General features: G+C 42.0%; 1 protein-coding gene across 1 annotated transcript in view; it reads right to left on the reverse strand.

Moving 5' to 3' along the window:
• Nucleotides 1–17,287, reverse strand: part of LOC124556568 (endosome/lysosome-associated apoptosis and autophagy regulator family member 2-like) — a 240,393-nt gene that overhangs the window by 35,394 nt on the left and 187,712 nt on the right. The window contains exons 10-11 of the mRNA XM_047130523.1: nucleotides 15,758–15,990; nucleotides 12,640–12,781 (exon numbers count right to left, since the gene is read on the reverse strand). Of these exons, the coding sequence (XP_046986479.1) occupies nucleotides 12,640–12,781; nucleotides 15,758–15,990 (375 nt within the window). The remainder of the gene's footprint in view (nucleotides 1–12,639; nucleotides 12,782–15,757; nucleotides 15,991–17,287) is intronic.

The following is a 17,287-nucleotide window of genomic DNA, read 5'->3' on the forward strand; positions in this document are numbered from 1 at the left end:
TATCTGTGGAAATTTTTAGAAATATTAGTATAATTTCATGCCACATTCTGAATTTCAGTTACACTTGCACATGTGTATGCATAGCTATTCATAACCTTTATTCAGATTATTGCAATTAAGGATTGAATTAATGAAGCTATCTGAAGATGCTATCATTTAGTTAAAACCATTTATAAATAATGGTGTCCATGTGAGGGCACTATGAAAAAGATGTTATACAAAATGACACTTTGTTTTCTTTTTGCTAATCATGGTTAATATGTATGTCTTTTCGTTGTTCATGTTGAAGATTGCCATTAAAGCTTGTGATGGATGTTTATTTATGTCTCTTAAATGCTAAACTCATTTGTGATCAGTTACTAATATGCTGTCAATAAGTTAAATGTTGTCGGCTGGTCATCATTTTCAGACACATTGTTTATTATACTCTATGTAGAACCTAGACTCATCCAGAAAATTTTTCTTTGCAATACTTAATAATACAAGGTGGTTCAAAAAGAAAGAACCAATTTCAGTTGTTTATTACTGACAAGTTATGAAAGATAGAAACATATTGTGCATATCGCTGCATAGAGGAAGCTTCAAAGTTTTATGTTTGCATGGACCTCACCATACACTCAAAATGAGCACCATGCATTGCTTGAGAAACATCAAAATATAGTCCAATTTATTCCACACATAAATCAGCCGCTTCCTGTTTACTGAATCAACAGAGTCAACAGTTCGATTTCTTAGCTCTTGAAGAGTAGGTGTCATAGGTGAGATGGAAGAAAATCACAAAGTGTGACATCTGGTGACCTGGGAAGCAAAAAGCAGTGAACAAGATCTTGTTGTCCATGTCTTTCAATCCAACATTGCAGGATGATGTTATTAAGACAATGCTACACCTCAAGGTGAAAGTGAGGCAGGGTGCCATCATGCATAAAAATGAAATCACTGCAACCTTTGTAAATCTGGAAACAACCAACACTGCAGCATGTCCAATTATGACATTCCTGTCAGGAAAGTCTCTTTCATATTCAAAGATGATACCAGGATTTTGCGGCCCCGAATTCTTATGATGGTTTACTTTACCCAAGAGATGAAATGCCAATTCATCCAGAAAGTGAGTTGTTCTAAAACAGTGTCCTCTGCCATATCCTGGAGAACTGAAATGCAAAATTTATATATTCTGTGATTGTCAATGGGATGCAATTGATGCAGTAACTGTAACTTATAATGCTTCATATGCAGGTGTCACTTCAGAAGATGCCACACTTAGATTAGATTAGATTAGATTCCATAGATTATGAATACAACACTTCGTAATGATGTGGAACATGTCAGGTTAATAAAAGATGTCTGTACAAGATATTACATTACACAAAATATTGCATGACACTAATGTTTAAGTTGGATTTTTTCCCCCTCCCTTAATTTATATCTAAAAATTCAGCCAATGAGTAGAAGGAGTTGTCATCTAGAAATTCTTTTAATTTATTTTTAAATGTTGGTTGGCTATCTGTCAGGCTTTTGATGCTGTTTGGTAGGTGACCAAAGACTTTTGTGGCAGCATAATTTACCCCTTTCTGTGCCAAAGTCAGATTTAACCCTGCATAGTGAAGATCATCCTTTCTCCTGGTGTTATAGCTATGCACACTGCTATTACCTTTGAACTGGGTTGGATTATTAACAACAAATTTCATAAGTGAATATATATATACTGTGAGGTTACTGTGAGGATCCCTAGATCCTTAAATAGATGTCTGCAGGATGACCGTGGGTGGGCACCAGCAATTATTCTGATTACACATTTTTGAGCAATGAATACTTTTCTACTCAACGATGAATTACCCCAGAATATGGTGCCATATGAAAGCAGTGAATGAAAGTAGGCATAGTAAGCTAATTTAGTGAGATTCTTATCACTAAAATTTGCAATAACCCTAATAGCACACGTAGCTGAACTCAGACGTCTCAGCAGACCATCAATGTGTTGCTTCCAGTTTAACCTCTCATCAATGGACACACCTAAAAATTTTGAAAATTCTACCTCAGCTACAGACTTCTGTTCAAAGTCTATATTTATTACAGGAGTTGTGCCATTTACTATACGGAACTGAATACACCGTGTTTTATCAAAATTTAAAGAGAGTCCGCTTGCTGAGAACCACTTAATAATTTTGTGAAAAACATAATTTACAATTACATCACTTAGTTCTTGGTTTTTGGATGTTATTACTATACTTGTATCATCAGCAAAAAGAACTAATTTTGCATCTTCATCAATGTGGAATGGTAAGTCATTAACGTATATCAAGGACAGTAAAGGACCTAAGACCAAACCCTGTGGGACCCCGTACCTGATTAGCCCACAGTTTGAGGAATCAGCTGTTGTTTTAACATTACATGAACCACTTATTTCAACTTTCTGCATTCTTACAGCTAAGTATGAATTAAACCATTTGTGCACTGCCCCTCTCAAACCATAATGATTTAGCTTATCTAAAAGAATTCCATGATTTACACAATCAAAGGCCTTTGAGAGATCACAAAAAATACCAATGGGTGATGTCCGGTTATTCAGAGCATTTAATATTTGATCAGTGAAAGCGTATATAGCATTTTCTGTTGAAAAGCATTTCTGAAAACCAAACTGACACTTTGTTAGTACTTTATTTTTACAAATATGGGAGGCTATTCTTGAATATATTACTTTCTCAAAAATATCTGATAGAGCTGTCAGAAGAGAGATTGGGCGGTAGTTGTTGACATCCGACGTATCCCCCTTTTTATGCAATGGTTTTACAATGGCATATTTCAGTCTATCGGGGAAAACACCCTGCTCCAAAGAGCTATTACATATGTGGCTGAGAATCCTACTTATTTGTGGGGAACAAGCTTTCAGTACCTTGCTGGAAATGCCATCAATTCCGTAAGAGCTTTTACTTTTCAGTGAGTTTATTATTTTACTGATTTCAGAGGGAGAGGTTGGTGGAAATACAGTTGTTTCAAACTGCACAGGTATGGCCTCTTCTATTAGTAGCCTTGCCTCTTCTAGTGAAGATCTAGATCCTATTTTCTCCACAACATTTAAAAAATGATTATTGAAAATATTTTCAATTTGTGATTGTTTGTTAGTACACTTGTCATTCAGTTTTATGGCACCAAAGTCTTCCTGTGCTCTTGGTTGCCCTGTTTCCCTTTCAATAATATTCCAAATTGCTTTAATTTTATTATCAGAGTTACTGATCTCAGACATGATACACATGCTTCTGGACTTTTTAATAACTTTTCTTAGTACCGCACAATAGTTTTTATAATATTGAACAATTTTGGGGTCAGTATTCCCTCTTGCTGTTAGATACAGTTCTCTTTTACGGTTGCAAGAATTCTTATTCCTTTAGTTAGCCAAGGTTTTTTGTATGTTTTCTTGGAATTATGTTTAACTATTTTCTTGGCAAAACAATTTTCAAATACCCTTAAAAATGTATCGTGAAATAAGTTATATTTCAAGTTTGCATCGGGTCCCTTATACACTTCATCCCAGTCTAGCTGCTGTAGGCTTCCCTAAAGTTTGCAATATTTATATTGTTAATTGAATGCACTGCTTTGAAATTCTGATTTGGTATACTGCATGGAGCTATGTCATGTACTGTAACTAGCTGTGCACCATGATCTGAAAGACCATTCTCAACAGGATAAGCATTTATGTCCTTAAACTTATCTTGGTCTATAAAAAAGTTATCTATCAATGTCCTGCTGTTCTTTGTTATCCGAGTAGGAAAATCAATGACGGAGCTCAAATTGAAAGAACTGAGTACTACTACAAGGTCATTCATCCTATTACACTCTTTCAGGGAATCAACATTGAAATCCCCACAAATGATAATTTGCTTCGCCCTGTCTGACAGATAGCGCAACAAAGCATCCAAGTTTTCTAGAAATAGCTGGAAATTCCCTGAGGGGGCCCTATATACTGTTACAATTATGAAAGTGCCATCATTTAGTTTTAGTTCTGTTGTGATAGTGCCACAACATTTAACAGTGCCGCCATGACAGTACGTGCAAATGGCAATAGAGGCGCTCCGCAACTCGGCTGAGCGCGGGAGTGCCACCTAGCTACGAACGGCGCCGGCCGCATGTCACGGCACGGGAGTCGAATAAGAGATACTGAGTTGTTATCATGTAACGAGCTATTGTTCCTAAGTGAGTGTGTTTGAATATCCACGCAATTATTGGTGATTAAAGGTTATAACACTTTTTGGCGACGTCGCTTACTCATCGTCTGTCATCTGTCTTCCTCTTCTCTGCCTCCATTCCCTCCTTACGACGAGGCCGCTGAAGACTGGGAGGCTTATGAGCAGCGTTTGCAGCAACACTTCTTGGCTTTTGGTGTTGTCGACGCTCCTATGTGTAAGTTGTTATTTCTATCTTGGATTTCCCCACGGATCTATCAGCTGCTATCTCAGTTAGCTCTGCTGCGGGAACCTGCCTCTCTGTCCTTCCAAGAAATGTGTGACTTATTGTCTAACTGTTACCAAAAAGACACCCACGTCGTTGCTGCCTGCGTGGCATTCTACCGGTGTCATAAACAGCCCCATCAAACTTACCGGCCTTGGATGGCGGAACTACACGGTCTGAGTAGGAAATGTTAGTTTGTCACGGACACTCATCATGAGTCTTATGCTGATTCAATGGTTAGGGATGCTATTCTATGGCTTGCTCCTGGTAAAGAAGTTCGGCAACGTGCCCTCCAACTGCCAAACCCGTCGTTGTCAGAAGTTCTAAGCATTGCTCAATCCTTTGATGTGTCTTATGCTGCTGGCGTGCAAATAGACACGTGGTGTGATGTAGGCACTGTACAGTCAACTTTCGACACGGACAATTTGCCTGTTTCACAGGAGAACGAAGATGTGGCGGCGGTTCACTCGCGTAAACAACGTCGCGTTGGGCCGCAACGCTCGCAGCGAAAACAGCAACCACAGAAGCAGGTTCGTTCCGCACTTCCTTCTAGTCCATGTTGTTTCATACAGCATGACAGGGCCGTGTGTCCAAAACGTTGGGCCACGTGTAATTCATGTAGGGAAAAAGGCCACATTGCTTCTGTGTGTCAGTCCCCTAAGTTCCTGTCGATGAGGACGAGGCATCGGACATGGACGTTAACTGTGTGCTTTCTCAAACAAATAAGTTGTTTGTTACTGTTTGTGTTCTGGATAAAGACATTCGCATGCAAGCGGACACTGGCTCTGCAGTAACTCTCATTAATTCTTGCACGTATTTGGAGTTGGGCTCCCCTCCTTTGTCTCCTGTTACGCAAAATCTGAGAACTTATAATAAACAGAAAATTCCTATCATTGGCCAATTTGATGATTCCACTGCCTACAAGTCTGTTGTTAGGCCCCTCATGTTTTATGTGGTGGATCATGCGGGCGCTGAAAACCTGTTCGGTTATGATGCTTTCCAGTTGTTCGGGTTCTCCATTGATGATGATGTGCACCTCATATCTGAGGATATTCCGTATCAACAGCTGGAGGGATTGTGTTCTGAATTTTCGTCCGTGTTCTCTGCTGGTCTGGGTCATGCCAAGGATTTTGAAGCCCACATTACTCTTAAACCTACAGCTCACCCTAAGTTTTTCCAGGCACACCCTATTCCGGTAGCGTTGCATGCACCTGTCAACGCTGAGATAGACAGGTTAACAGCTTCAGGGATTCTCCTTCCTGTTACCTCCAGTGAATGGGCATCGCCAATCGTGGTGGTTTCTAAACCAAACGGGAGTCTGCGATTGTGTGGTGATTTTAAAGCCACTGTCAACGCTCAGAGCCTCATTGACACTTATCCTCTTCCCCGTCCTGAGGAGTTATTTACCAAGCTCGCTGGGGGCCAGTTCTTTTCCAAACTTGACTTATCGGAGGCGTACCATCAGTTGCCGTTGGATGCTTCTTCCAAGGAATTTCTCGTCATCAACACTCCTTGTGGGTTGTATCAGTACCAATGGTTACCATTTGGCGCCGCTAGCACGCCGGCCATTTTTCAACGGTTTTTGGAACAGCTCACGGCATCCGTTCCCGGCTGCATAAACTATCTGGATGACATTGTTGTCATGGGGGCCTCCACTGAGGAGCACCTTCACAATTTGCGTTCACTGTTTCGAGTTTTGCATTCAGCTGGGTTGAGGTGCAATCTGGACAAGTCACAGTTCTTCCAACGCTCCATTGTGTATCTTGGTTTCCACTTGTCACATGAGGGTATATGTCCTATACGTCAGCACGTTGCGGCCATTAATGCTCTACCCCGGCCATCTATGGTCAAAGAACTTCAGGCGTTTCTAGGCAAGATTGCTTATTATCACAAATTCATTCCATCCACGGCGGCGGTAGCTCATCCTCTGCATCAGCTGTTACGCAAAAACATCCCTTTCTGTTGGTCTGACGAGTGTGAGCAGGCTTTTGTCCGCCTGAAGGCTCATTTGCATTCGTCGCCTTGTCTTGCCACATTCCGTCTGGATCAGCACTTAGTTCTGGCGCCTGACGCATCACAGTATGGCCTAGGGGCTGTTCTCGCCCATCGGTAAGAGGATGGGTCGGAACGACCCATCGCCTATGCTTCCAAGACCCTCAACAATGCGCAACGGCGTTACTCTCAAATCGAAAAGGAGGTGCTCGCTATCATTTATGCTCTAAAAAATTTCAGCGTTTTTTTGTATGGTTCTAAGTTTCACCTCATCACTGACCACAGGCCGCTGGTCTCTCTGTTCACCCCATCGGCGTCGCTTCTGGATGAGGCAGCTCACTGCCTGCAACGTTGGGCCTTATACTTGTCTCGCTTTCACTATGAGATTCACTATTGCCCCACGGCCCAGCATGCCAACACTGACACATTGTCGCGATTGCTGATGGGCCTCGACCCGGTTTTCGATCGTGATGAGGAAGAACGTCGTGCAGTCAAGGGTTTTCCCCTTACAGGTTTGCAGGTCATGTCAGCTACTGCGCGGGACCCGGTCCTGCGTCAGGTGATCGGTTTTGTTCAACGGGGTTGGCCGGACAGGACCAAGGGCCGGGCATCGGATCCCCTTCGCAACTACCATGCCTTGCTCTTTTGTCTGTCTGTCTGTGATGGTGTCGTTCTTCTGGTCACGGATGGCGCATCTCCACGGGTCGTGGTGCCAGCCTCTCTTCACAAAGATGTTCTCAAACTGTTGCATGATGGCCATGCAGGCGCATTTATTGGCCTGGTATTGATTTGGACATCGCCCACATGGGTGCTGCGTGTGGTCAGTGTGCTCAACAACTGGCTGCACCTCGTACAACGCCCTCTCCGTGGCCTGATCCGGCGCAGCCACGGGAACGGGTGCATGCTGACTTTGCCGGCCCCTTCCCTGGTACTTATTGGCTACTGTTGATTGTTCAATGTCTATCGCCCACTACTGCGGCGACGATGCTGGCTTTGTCCAAAATCTTTGTGCTAGAAGGTCTTCCATCCACGATCGTCACGGACAATGGCCCTCAGTTCTCTTCGAAGGCCTTTCGTGATTTTTGTACTGGGCAAGGGATTCATCATGTTACAGCACCACCCTTCCATTGGCAATTGAATGGGGAGGTCGAGCGCCTTGTCTGCACTTTCAAAAGCCAGATGAAAAAATTCCTTAGTGATTTTTCCACAGATGACGCTCTGCTGCAATTTCTGAGTTCTTATCGCTTCACACCTCTGGGTGATCGCAGCCCTGCTGAACTCTTGCATGGCCGCCAACCGCGCACTCTACTGCACCTGCTTCACCCTGTCAGGCCTGGTGCTGTGTCCCCTAGTGCGGGAGAATACTCGGTGGGCGCCAACGTGTGGGCACGAGGCTATGGATCTCGCCCTAAATGGATTCCAGGGGTGGTCAAGGCTCTTCGCGGCTGCCGGCTTTGTGAAATACGTACAGACGATGGCATGGTTGTTCGCCATTATGACCAGATGCGTCCACGAGTGGTGGCCACGCCGGTGTCACCGCCTCTTCCTTCGCCTCCACCAGCCCAAGAAGCCAGTCCTGTTGCTGCTGCCGATCCACCGTACGTGTTGATGCAGCCGACGTCGCTACCGCTCGACGTCGCTACCGCTCCCGAGTATGCCGGAACCGGCCCCAGTCACGACGACGCCTTCTCTGGGACCCATCTCGCTAGAGAACACCCCCAGGTCCACGACACCTATGGATGCTGCTCCGGAGTTTTCACCCATCATCTCGTCCAGGAGGCACGTTCCACGCACGAGCTTCCGTCCTGTACATTTTCGAAAATACTCTCATGTCTCTCCGCGGGATCCTCTCAGGGCCTCACAGGAAGCCATGGATGTCTCCGCACTGTCTATGTCTCCAAGGAAGTTAGTGGTTTCTTTTTTTTTTTTTTTTGCAAGGGGGGAAAAGTGTTGTGACAGTGCCACGACATTTAACAGTGCCGCCACGACAGTATGTGCAAACGGCGATAGAGGCGCTCCACAACTCGGCTGAGCGCAGGAGCGCCACCTAGCTATGAACGGCACCAGCCGCATGTCACGGCATGGCAGTCGAATAAGAGATACTGAGTTGTTATCATGTAACGAGCTATTGTTCCTAAGTGAGTGTGTTTGAATATCCACGCAATTATTGGTGATTAAAGGTTATAACAAGTTCAGTGGCACGTGCTTCCATATGTTGCTCTACACAAAATTTTTTAGTTTCTAAATTTTTTACACTGTGGAAGCTTTTGACATATATGACAACTCCTCCTCTCATCATATTATCTCTATTTACATGTGCAGCTAATTTGTACCCATTGATGCTAACCTTTTGCATATCAGTGACAATGTGATGCTCAGACAGGCATAGTACATCTATTACATTCCCAGTTTCTATATCTTCTAAACAAAGCTCATCAATTTTATTCTTCAATCCCCCAATATTTTGATGAAATATACTAACATTATTTTTCACTTTACTTTTGTGAGTATCTTGAACTTTTTTAACATCTTTAATACTTGCCTGGCTGAGTTTCCCACTGGACACTGATCTTACACTAAAAAAGAGTTTCCACCATGAGATGTAGTTCCTCCCCCCTTTAAATATCCTGCTATCAGCCCAGCCAGTTTACCCTTCCCTTTCTTGTTGAGGTGTAGGCCATGTCTAGTATAGTCCCACCTACAGAGTGAATCAACAGGAACCACACCAATGTGTGACCCTGCACCAGATCCAAGTAGCCGTTTGAGGAAGTAGAAGTTCCCAGCCTGCCCATCTTGTAGACTTCTGAGGGCCCCATGTGAATGCAGCTTGGATGTGCTCAATATTTTCATCAGACATACATGACTGAACAGTGCTCTTCCCATTGTGTATGCAAACAACTTCCGAGAATTTTTTATGCCAGTCATTAGTCTGCTTGTGAAGGAGCAGTTTCTTGGTGAACTGTCAGTGTAATGCACATTGCACTTGAACAATGGATTGACTTTGCACAAATTACAACACACAAGACGATTTCTCTTGTGGTATAGTTACCATATTACTAACAACAAACAACAGTACAGCTGTGTCAAAGCTTTGAACGTTGCTCCATACAGTGACATATCCAGTTGTTTCTGTCTTTCATAGTTTGCCTGTTGTCAAGAACTGAAATTTGTTCTCTCTTCTTGAATCACATTATGTATAGAGTGTAACAATATGACACTGACATACTTCAAGGAGTTGTAGAGGGTGTTCTGAGAGACAAGCTGAAGATAGGAATTCATGTACAGGATCATCATCACACTGCACTACACAGTTTTGAAATTATGTGGAACAGTTCTGCCACTAGGTCACCCCCTAGGTGCCAGCGACTCATTTGTACACCAACAGGCCACAGAGTGAAGCATCTTACCAACATTCAGGTCACTGAATGGTGTTGAATGTGTCCACACCTGTCACAATAGGTGCAGGAGCATACAAACTCAGGTTAATGGTGTTCCATTTGATGCACCTTTAAGACGAAGACTTAGAAAAACTGTGAATTCAAGTTATATCAGGGAAATGAATTTTTTATCTTTGACCAAAACTAACATCAGAGATAATTTTCTCCAATTACAATCTGTAACTGCCCAATCAGAACAAAGCTGAATTCAGAGTGTCAGATGTGATATACACTCCTGGAAATGGAAAAAAGAACACATTGACACCGGTGTGTCAGACTCACCATACTTGCTCCGGACACTGCGAGAGGGCTGTACAAGCAATGATCACACGCACGGCACGGTGGAAACACCAGGAACCGCGGTGTTGGCCGTCGAATGGCGCTAGCTGCGCAGCATTTGTGCACCGCCGCCATCAGTGTCAGCCAGTTTGCCGTGGCATACAGAGCTCCATCGCAGTCTTTAACACTGGTAGCATGCCGCGACAGCGTGGACGTGAACCGTATGTGCAGTTGACGGACTTTGAGCGAGGGCGTATAGTGGGCATGCGGGAGGCCGGGTGGACGTACCGCCGAATTGCTCAACACGCGGGGCGTGAGGTCTCCACAGTACATCGATGTTGTCGCCAGTGGTCGGCGGAAGGTGCACGTGCCCGTCGACCTGGGACCGGACCGCAGCGACACACGGATGCACGCCAAGACCGTAGGATCCTACGCAGTGCCGTAGGGGACCGCACCGCCACTTCCCAGCAAATTAGGGACACTGTTGCTCCTGGGGTATCGGCGAGGACCATTCGCAACCGTCTCCATGAAGCTGGGCTACGGTCCCGCACACCGTTAGGCCGTCTTCCGCTCACGCCCCAACATCGTGCAGCCCGCCTCCAGTGGTGTCGCGACAGGCGTGAATGGAGGGACGAATGGAGACGTGTCGTCTTCAGCGATGAGAGTCGCTTCTGCCTTGGTGCCAATGATGGTCGTATGCATGTTTGGTGCCGTGCAGGTGAGCGCCACAATCAGGACTGCATACGACCGAGGCACACAGGGCCAACACCCGGCATCATGGTGTGGGGAGCGATCTCCTACACTGGCCGTACACCACTGGTGATCGTCGAGGGGACACTGAATAGTGCACGGTACATCCAAACCGTCATCGAACCCATCGTTCTACCATTCCTAGACCGGCAAGGGAACTTGCTGTTCCAACAGGACAATGCACGTCCGCATGTATCCCGTGCCACCCAACGTGCTCTAGAAGGTGTAAGTCAACCACCCTGGCCAGCAAGATCTCCGGATCTGTCCCCCATTGAGCATGTTTGGGACTGGATGAAGCGACGTCTCACGCGGTTTGCACGTCCAGCACGAACGTTGGTCCAACTGAGGCGCCAGGTAGAAATGGCATGGCAAGCCATTCCACAGGACTACATCCAGCATCTCTACGATCGTCTCCATGGGAGAATAGCAGCCTGCATTGCTGCGAAAGGTGGATATACACTGTACTAGTGCCGACATTGTGCATGCTCTGTTGCCTGTGTCTATGTGCCTGTGGTTCTGTCAGTGTGATCATGTGATGTATCTGACCCCAGGAATGTGTCAATAAAGTTTCCCCTTCCTGGGACAATGAATTCACAGTGTTCTTATTTCAATTTCCAGGAGTGTATTTTCCATTATTCATATTGCCAGGCAATGAAAAATTCACAGCATGAAGAAATTTCTAAATATGCATGAAAGACTATGTTTAATAATGATATAAATTAAAATTTCAGTTTAATATTCCCGGAAAAATGTCAGTGGTTTTTGAAGCCCCTATAAGCTTATGAACCAATTTTTATATATTGCAGTATTGAATCAAGGAAGTGATGCACATTTTCTTGAGGGAGAGATCCAATGGTGTTCTAATCAGGGATCATTGTTCCTACGAATGCAAGAAATTAATTATTTTTCAGTTTCATTTTTGATATCAGTTTAAGGGGTCAAGGGTGGCTACTTCGTTGAATTATAAAGGAATATAAAATTCTTTGTAAAAATGAGATTTTTTGTCTTATTTTGATGCAATAACCCTAAATCCTATGACTAGGCCATTGCTGCACTTATTCAATGGACTAAATTCTGCAGCACACACCAATTCTTGTAATACCACCAGACATACTGATAGCTCAGTCAGTATAATTATGCATACATCTGGCAAACTTGTTAGGTATGGCACAGAAGGACACGTCTGCTGGTACTAGATAATGTGGCAAAACACCTGAAGCAGATAATGTGGACTGCCATGGGCTTACTTGTCACTAGCCAATGTTTACAGCAATCTTTCTGGTGTATCTGTTGACAATGGGCTTCTAGACTGTGAAGTGGACTTTGTTGTTATCTGCAGTCAAGATTTGGCTAGCACACAAACTTACCTGTCTGCCTAATGCTACTATCTTCACTCACCACACAATTGACAGTTTTGTCTTCAGTGAAAGAAATGACAGCATATGAGGATCAGTTATGGTTTGTATTCAAGTGCTTTCTAGTCAAACCTACAGACAGTGTTCTTCTCCACTATCATGTAAGTCAGTCAACAAACTTCCAGAGTACCTGTAGTGACCAAAATGCATCCACCACCAGAAATCTTCTGTTTTGTGTAATTCCAGAAGAGTCAGGAACTATTTACTTTCTATGATTTATTTATACATAATTTATGATTAATAAAACCTGTTTGTTGTAGAAGCAGACACTAATCAGCAAAAGTTATTTGTAGATAGTAAAGTGAATGACATGTGAAACTTACATGTGCTGCTTGTCCCTCCGTCTGATAGGATACATTATTAGAACACTGTGCTTTTGTATGGCCACAGAGACTAATGTTGAACAAATGGTAGTACTGTGCACCAGATGCAGTGAACAGACGACTACCTTTGACCAGATATGTACTGAAATCAAATTAAAGACATTTAGGTAATAAGTAGACTTAATGAAAAACATTAGTATTTATGAAGGAAGTTTCAGATATTTGAGAGTATAAAGGCAGCCTTTTTAGTGCAAGTAATTGACTTCACCATTTTAGAAAATTTTATACAAGTACAGAAAAGATAGAGTAGGACCAAACCCTCATAAAGAGGCCACTATTAGGATATGAATATAAGAGGTTTGCATACTCCCTTTAGAAACTTCTAAGATATGCAGAGGGTGCAGGTTTGCCAATGATTTGAATTGGGTCCTATTTTCAGGGACAGACATGTTAAATACATGTTCCACACTCATGAGGATCATCTCATTTTTGGGTCTACAGAACAAAAAGCTGAATCTACTCTAATCTAATCACAGTTATGTACATATATGAATGATCCATTAGATTTCAGGCATGCAACCAGTGAAACTCTGTTCCTTCACCTAATATTTTCCCTGTATATTTTTCAGCCATCTTCTGAGTGGGGTGACTGGCTGAAGCTAAAGTGTTTGCTATGGTCTTTTAAATATGCAGACTATTCCACTGCACATGAGGCCAAAGATGAACAAGTGCCAAAGATGTTGTTCAGTGGCAAAGATCATAAACTGAATCAGTGCTTTGCTGATAAAATCTTGGCAGGATGTAAGTGTGAAATTAGTTGTTGCACTATAATGACATCTCTGAGAGTTTATTAAAGGAATTGCTGAGTTCCATACTTTGTCCAGGATAAAATTGCTACCTCTGTTAATTAAATTCTTCACAAAACAAATTTCCACTGCTTTCTTCACCACTGACCCACAAAAATATGATGGTGAAACTATGATTTTGGTATTGCGATACCCCACAGAGTGACTGGTGTCAATGCAATGCAATGCCACAAATGATGTATTGGGATGTAAGAGGTGATGTATCTTTGGTGTTGTGTGCATCTTTCATGGACCATTTGTATCATCTGCCAGTTGTATGAAACACCACATTTGTAGAGCATCAAGACATCTCTGACAGAACCTAGTTCTGTGTTCGCTGGATGGTGAAAAATCACTTTCATTTTGCTCTTAGGGAGGATCCAACCTATTTTAGCTGACAAAAGCCAAGGGTTTGAATCTTTCCATGCCATTTCCTTCACTCCTAAGGTCCACTATTAGCTTTATCCATAGTACCTTGTGTATCTGTCTTGGAAAGTACCACTTTGCTTCAAAAACTCCCTTTAAGTGTAGAAGCTCATCCCACAAAGCACTTCCATCAGCAATGCCATGTGCTCTCTGAACCAAAGTCCTGAGAACGCCCATTATCTGGGAAAGGTGGTGGCAAGTATTTGCATGTAAATACAAGTCCATGCAAGTCAGTTTCTGATGAATTGCATGTCCCAAGTTGTCTTTGTGCCTTTGCACTGAATGATTGTTTTGGTTCAGGGCTCAGAGGAAGTTCTTAGAAAAATTTGAAACACGATTATGTCACCTATCTAACAAAAGAAGGTGAATAATAATTTGTGCTTATTTCAACAAATCAGTTGTTCGGAACCTGATCAAAAAGATGAGATAGAAATTTTATTTAACTCTTACACTCTCACTTGTAAACCTTCCCAGCAGAGTTGAGTAGGACAGTAGCACTTGAACAGACAAAATTTTTGCAGAAGAGGATTGGTCAACACAGGTTTCATCTCAGTTTCAAATGGGTTATCAGACCAAGGTGGCCACTAAGACATAGTACCCAAAATGACAGCTCTAAATCAAGTGTTAACTAGGAAACCCATTAGAATAGTTAATGAGCTCACAACAGATCTATGCAGAAGGAAACTGCAAAGAATCAGCTGCAATGAAGTACTTGAAGTGCTGTATGTAAATTCCAAATTTAATTCATTTCTGAGTTAAATTCTCCCTACCCTTAATAGCTGTTTTCCAATAGGGTGATACAGTAATTAAAGATAATAACCAAATGCCCCATGATATCAAATATATAGTATGCCTCTTTAACACTCACTTATGAATGTAACAGAGAAACTTCATATAACTGGTTGAAAAGAAAAAGCATTGCAGTACATGTGACAGTCAGAAATTTGAGATCACTGCAACTACTTCTACAGGAATCTGAAAAAGAACTAGCTCTCTTAAAATAAAAGATTCTCAAAGGCTTGATAACATTACAAACAAAATATTAAAAGCATGTTCTTCTGATGAAACTACTGTACTCAACCATGCATTGCTTTCTCAAGGTAGCTTGACCTGGCTTCACATGGGTAGCAATAAGTATGTTAGCAATACGTATGTATGGACAGATGACTTTTCTGGTACACAGACACAGTCTCTCCACTGAAACTGACATCTGTAGTGTTACAGACAGTGTATTAAAATATCCAAATGACAAAACTTCACCTACTGGGATTTTTTGTGATCTGTCTAAGGCATATGAGTGCGTAAATCACAACATTCTTTGGAGAAACTTAAAATGTATAGTTTTTGAGATATAAAAAAGAAAATAAACATTTGTAATATTATAGAGGAGAAGCAGTTAGTATGGTATGATAACATGAAGAGGTTCTTGGAGGAGAGTCTGCCATAAATAGCTTGGGAATGGGTTCCTGCAATGAGAAGCAAATGAGGTAGACCATAGAAAAGATGAATGAATTGAATAGAAGTTACTATGGCAAGAAGAAGTTTACAGAAGGGTGAAAGCCAAAATAGGAAGTTATAGCACTTTCAGTATGACAAATGACCTTTGTTTCTGTAAAAAGAAAATCCTCCTCATAAACAGATAGTCTGACACAGACTCAGCAGTATACAAAAAAATTGTTGCTACTTGATTTATTTTGATTGTTGCACATAGCTTTGTGTCCAAAATGTATGAAATGTCATATATCCAATAATGATGAGGTTTTAGTTTTCACATTTTTGTTTTAGTTTTCACAATTTTGTTAGTACAATCACTGTAATGTCCAGCACTGTAATTTTTTAAAGATTACTTTGAAAGTGATCGGAGATCATACTGCAGCCCATCAATGTTGAAGACACAGTTGGTAGTACAAGATACTCCATCGAGACTTGTTAGACCTGGTCCACAAGGCTGACATGATTCTTCACCATAAGCTAATGGATCTGTAACTGTGCTTCCAATGCGGCAATGAGTACATGCTGTAGTGTTAGGGTCAATGTAGTGACCTGGTGGGCATGGAATACACCCATGATCTTCAGTTCCCTGCAATTAATAGATATAAAAGTCAATCAAAAATAAAATTGTATGTATGCATATGTACTGTACAAGCCCCTCTAATAAGAATGAAAATAAAAATTCTAATATTTGAAACTGTATTTGATCATTAAATATAAAAAATACTAATAAATATGGCTAAGAAGATATTGTACACAAAAACTGGTATCATGAAACCCACTAGACATGACAATAAATGGTAATGAATGACACAAATATAAAAATATATCACACCTCATGTTGAATAAATAGCAATGTACAATATGCTGCCTTGCCAACAAAATAAGTGGCTCCACATTCAGGGACTCATAGAAAAGACAAATGAATATGCATTACTTATTATTAAATTTGATTTTAGAGTTTACATCCTAATCATAAATGGTAATGACTAGCAAAATGACCTGGCTTCACATGGGTAGCAATAAGTATGTTAGCAATAAGTATGTATGGACAGATGGCTCATCTGGTACAGTGGTAATTTTATTTACAGGCCACTGCATAGAGTTATGATTAAAAGTCCAGAGAGCAACATTAACTGAACATCACTTTCATATAACTTACATGATGTAAGCAGCATGCTCCAGGAAAGTTTTCAGGAGGCATCAATCTTATGTGGTCCATATGTAGTGTGCATTGGGAGTGACATGTCATGGCAATGATGGAAGGAGCAAGCTACCACACCACCCTCTCCAGCCCAAATCAGTCTATTTGTTAGTGAAAAGTGCATCAAAATCTCTGCAGCAGTTTCTAAGATTACCCTGAACATATGGACACAACCCACAGTGGGGGACTCCAGTTTATAAAATGTGCAAAGAAGATGAGATAAATAGAAGAATAGGTTCTGGTAGTAATGATTTCATCTGGTTCCATTACCTCCACTTCGTGTCCATAGTGGACAACACTGACTTGATCCATGAAGATGTTAGGCAGCAGAAGATGTACAAACCCCACAATGAAAAATCACAACTGGTTGTGCAACAATGAGAATGGTATCTTCAAGTGAGTAGAAAAGATCAAATGGACCCTCATGATCCCACAGCAGGGGCACACACTGTGACAGACATCATCATAATAATGAAGGTGAAGATAACTGAAGGAAACAACTCACATTGCTCTGTGAATAGACAGTGGCAGCAGTGGCACAAAAACAAATATGAGACAGGCTATGCAAATAATCAACAATGGTGTGATCAATGGTTATGGAGCTGTAAACCAAGAGTGAGAATTTGTGAATCACTGTGTTAGCGAAAATCGCATCAAAATGCCTATAGTAGTTCCTGGGACT

The sequence above is a fragment of the Schistocerca americana genome, chromosome X (assembly GCF_021461395.2).
Source record: "Schistocerca americana isolate TAMUIC-IGC-003095 chromosome X, iqSchAmer2.1, whole genome shotgun sequence".
Lineage (NCBI taxonomy): Eukaryota > Metazoa > Arthropoda > Insecta > Orthoptera > Acrididae > Schistocerca > Schistocerca americana.